The sequence below is a fragment of the Limulus polyphemus genome, unplaced genomic scaffold (genome assembly GCF_000517525.1).
Source record: "Limulus polyphemus unplaced genomic scaffold, Limulus_polyphemus-2.1.2 Scaffold298, whole genome shotgun sequence".
NCBI lineage: Eukaryota > Metazoa > Arthropoda > Merostomata > Xiphosura > Limulidae > Limulus > Limulus polyphemus.
In genome coordinates, this window is record NW_013665908.1 from 587,916 (window position 1) to 592,024 (window position 4,109).

General features: G+C 36.7%; 1 protein-coding gene across 2 annotated transcripts in view; it reads right to left on the reverse strand.

Moving 5' to 3' along the window:
* Positions 1–4,109, reverse strand: part of LOC106457165 (ubiquitin thioesterase OTUB1-like) — a 22,417-nt gene that overhangs the window by 11,504 nt on the left and 6,804 nt on the right. For both annotated transcript variants that reach the window (XM_013916552.2, XM_013916553.2), the window contains 2 exons: positions 1,238–1,356; positions 580–664 (listed from right to left, as the gene is read on the reverse strand). In XM_013916552.2, coding sequence (XP_013772006.1) covers positions 580–664; positions 1,238–1,356 — 204 coding nt within the window. The remainder of the gene's footprint in view (positions 1–579; positions 665–1,237; positions 1,357–4,109) is intronic.

The following is a 4,109-nucleotide window of genomic DNA, read 5'->3' on the forward strand; positions in this document are numbered from 1 at the left end:
TTTTGTGTTATAATTTGTGCTCATTCTAGAATGAAAGAGGCATAATTTATATTTATTTCATTATTTTTTATGGTGGTTGTGAGATTGGTCAAATCTACCGATCCCATACAGAGATAAATTACTGAAAATAACAGATAAAATATAAAGTTTTTTCTTAAGAAATGTTTGATAACTATCTGGACATTATAAAGATTTCACATGTGAAATTTGAAAATTTTCTGATGCATAAAAGTATCTTTAATCTTAAAAAGAAAATTACTTTGCATGATAGATAGGTAACATGAGAAAAGAAAAAAAGGCATGAGAAAAACATTGCTTTAGAAACCTTAATATTTAATAAAAAATTGATATTTTGCACATGAAAGCATTGTAATGTTAACTGATAATTTGCCAAATTACTTTAACATTTGCTTACTAATTTAATAGTTTTCATGCTATAACAAACACAAAATGGTTACAAGGTTGGTCCCAGGGACCAAGCCCGTGTTGAAAGAGTTAAACAAAATGAAGGACTCACAATGTAAATGCATTTTTTGTATATCATAAATACTCAACAGGTGTGTTTTAGCAACTACTCACTGTATCATGAAAGTCTTCTATTGTAAACTGTGGAAATCCTAAGGCAATTAAATCTTCTTTACTTCTGGAGGCAACACTTTTGAACCTGCGAGCATAATTTATTCAAGGTATTTACAAATAAATAAACAATGCAATGTCAATACCTGAAGAAATTACTAATTCACAATACAACATAAAAGTCCAGTTAACTTAATTTTCATTTTAGTTTTCACTTCTATACTTTATACATAGGATGCTAATTGTCCTTTGTATACATTGCATATAAACACTAATATATAGAAGTAAATAAATTACTATTATCAAAGAACTGTTATAAAATCATTTTAGTTAATGAAGAACTGTTAGCACCAATTTTTTTTTTCCTACAGTGTTCTTTCAAAACTTAACCCTATAAAGATTCAGTGTGATCTACAATGATAAAAAAAAGTGTTTTCTGAAATTTCATTCTACATTTACAGACGACAACACTCTTTAAAAAAAAACTTATGAGAAGACTACTTTCTCATAAACTTACAATTTAAAAAAAAGATTGAGAGCTTGAGCAACTTAATAACTTGATAATGAAATTTCATAGAAGTTCCAACTCTTTATATACACATAAAGTCTAGCATTTTTTAATTAACCAATAAGAAAGCAAATTCACCACTTTCATAACTACCTGAGATATTCTTGTTTGTCATGTTGTAGACTTTCTAAATAAGCAAAGCTGAAGGCTCTGTAAAAACAGTTACCATCTGGTCTTGTCCTCCGCATGAACTGGTATTTGTTTCTTAAATCCTACAAGAATGAACTAACATTTACATAAGGAAAGATCATATTTATATAAATCTCAAACAATGTTGTACTGAAGGTTGTGATCAGAGAACAAATTTAACATTTTCCTTACTTAAAAATGTATTTCAGAAAAAACTAACTTCTCTGCACCACAAAGAGGTATTATCTTGCCTCCTGTGCATGCCACAAGCCTTGAACAAAGCTTCCACCCTTACACATGTCAACATGTACTGCACCTGACTATGATCATCATTAGCCCTCCACCAGCAGGAGAGTGACACATCTTCCATATGCAGTAATCCCCATAAGCACTAGTGTGTGAAGACAGGCTCCTTCTTCATGAAACAGCCTAAATACAACAGAAGTGGGGAGAAAGAATGGGAGGTGCTGCATAGAGGTAAGTATCTACCTCAAATAGAGATTCAGGTAAGAAAAATGTAAATTCCAGAAACTCTACTCACTCTCTGCACCACAAAGAGCTAGAATACCACACTGAACATGATGGAAGGGCCAGTGCATAGAAATTAAAAAAGATGATCTTTCTGAAAACAGTGTCAGAAAGAAAAGGCCCATGGAATGTGACATCCAGAAACAAGGCAGGGAGGAGGATATAGTGGGGCAGTGTGTGGTGAAAGACCACATACATCCAAAGCAAGGAATATCCTTTGTATAACATAGGTGATAAAGCAAAAAATATTGTCATAAGAATCTGTTGCAGGGTGCTAACTCATTGCTAAGATGGACAGAATGGTAGATTGCTCAACCATTCATTATTTCACAGGTGTACAGCTGATCATGAGTATATAGTGTAGATAGGGTTATAAGCCAGACCATTCCATACTGGAGAAATACTTTCATGAAATATTCACCACAAAAATCAGTTGCAAGGAGTAGCAATCCAGACTTGTGCCTTGAGGTGAGCCCAAGATCCATTCAACTGAATCTAACTACCAGGAATGGCTTGGTTCATGGTGGGGTGTCCTATATTACACTACCAGTTCTACTTCTCAAATGACTGGTGTGTCCAGTTGGTCCCATAACAGTGAAATTGCTCTGCCCTCTGAAAGATTCTCCACCTCGACTTCTCCAGCAGCTTGGGACTACAGAAGCAACAGTTCTCCCAAGTTCCATTAGAAGAAACTGGGGTGGAGGAATGTACATGGGGGAGAAAATTGGAGAGGTGCATGGACCATTGTCATCAGGCACAATCATCCAGAATTAGGTCCCACACTAAGAGAAAGTGCAATGGGTTAATGCTACTAACCAAACCAGGTTTGAAGGCATACACACATCTGGTCTCTCTCTTTTTTTTTTTCGAGTGCAGTACAGCCTGGAAGACATACATAAAAACATTCTTGCAGAAAACTCCATCTCAACAGCAAGCACTGAGCATAGATGAATGGACTTAAACACTTTCCATACTTCCATGTTTGCTGGGGATTACAGATGAGTATTCCCTGTGAAGCAACACCAGCTACTCAGAGGGTTCCATCATTTCCATAATATATATATATATATATAATTAGAATAAAATGATTGGAAGACATGAAAAAGAAAGAAGAAAAATAAACCACTCACTCTCAAAGCCATTGTGAAGATTGAAGAATGTCAACTGGAGAGAGTCAAAAGCCAAGGAAGGTGAAACCTCCCTTTGGTGCAAGTAATGGGACACTTATGTGTCAGGGTTCATCTACATCTCCACCTGCAAGATGTCATACAGGTTATGTCAATGGCTAGAAGCAAGGGAAGCCATGAGATGACAAAAATGATGGGAGGAGACATGAAAAATAAAAAAAGGATCATCATCCACAAAGGAAGAAACTAGGTGGAAGAGGTGTATAACCTAAACAGGAAAAGTGGAAGGAGAAAAGTGACTAGCAGAAGAGGAATACCACAGCAAGAAAATACACTGGCAAATGCCCTAATAGGGGGCAATACAAGATACATAATAATAAATAGACCATACAGAACAAAAAAGAGAAGTTGGGTCAGAATGACTGTAGAGGGAAAGGAATAGCATCCAAACACCCTCCCAAGCCATCCAAAATTTGAGGCAGTCAGAGAAGTCTCTGTAATAAATAGTGCAGGAGGAGGCCAAGACAAAAGTGAGTGACAATTCCCACAAGGGAGAAAGGGAAGGAGTATGTCCAAAACATATTAAAAAAAAGTTGAATCACACCAGGCACAGAGCATCTTCAGCCAGAGTCTGGGATTAGATACCATATGAATGGAAGTGAGAAGAGGTGGAAAGGCAATGATGATATGACACCCATAGTAGGAACCAATCTACTGAAAAACAGCCCTGCTAAAAAGACAACAGATCTACAGCAAGTGAACGTCATTTACGAGTACAAGTGTAATAAAGGAGACTGCGAGCTCCTGGCAAACGCCTCCTACATTGGAATGACTACCACAACCCTGTCAAGACGCCTAACAATGCACTTACAAAATGGAGCCATCAAAGAACACTGTGCCTGCATCCACAACCAAAAACTCACACGTTAGGACCTAGTATAAAACACCAAAGTAAACCGCCGATTTAACGACTTCACAACTCTTCAAATTCACGAAGCAATAAAAATCCTACAGCAAACTCCCACGATCAACAAACAATCGACAGGAACAGCACGCACACTGCTGCTTCTTGGCGAGAAACCCCCAAGCCACAATACAACATTCCACCAATTAACGCCTCCCACGAGCTAGATACCACCACCTGCTTACCTATACCTATAAATATATATATATATATATAT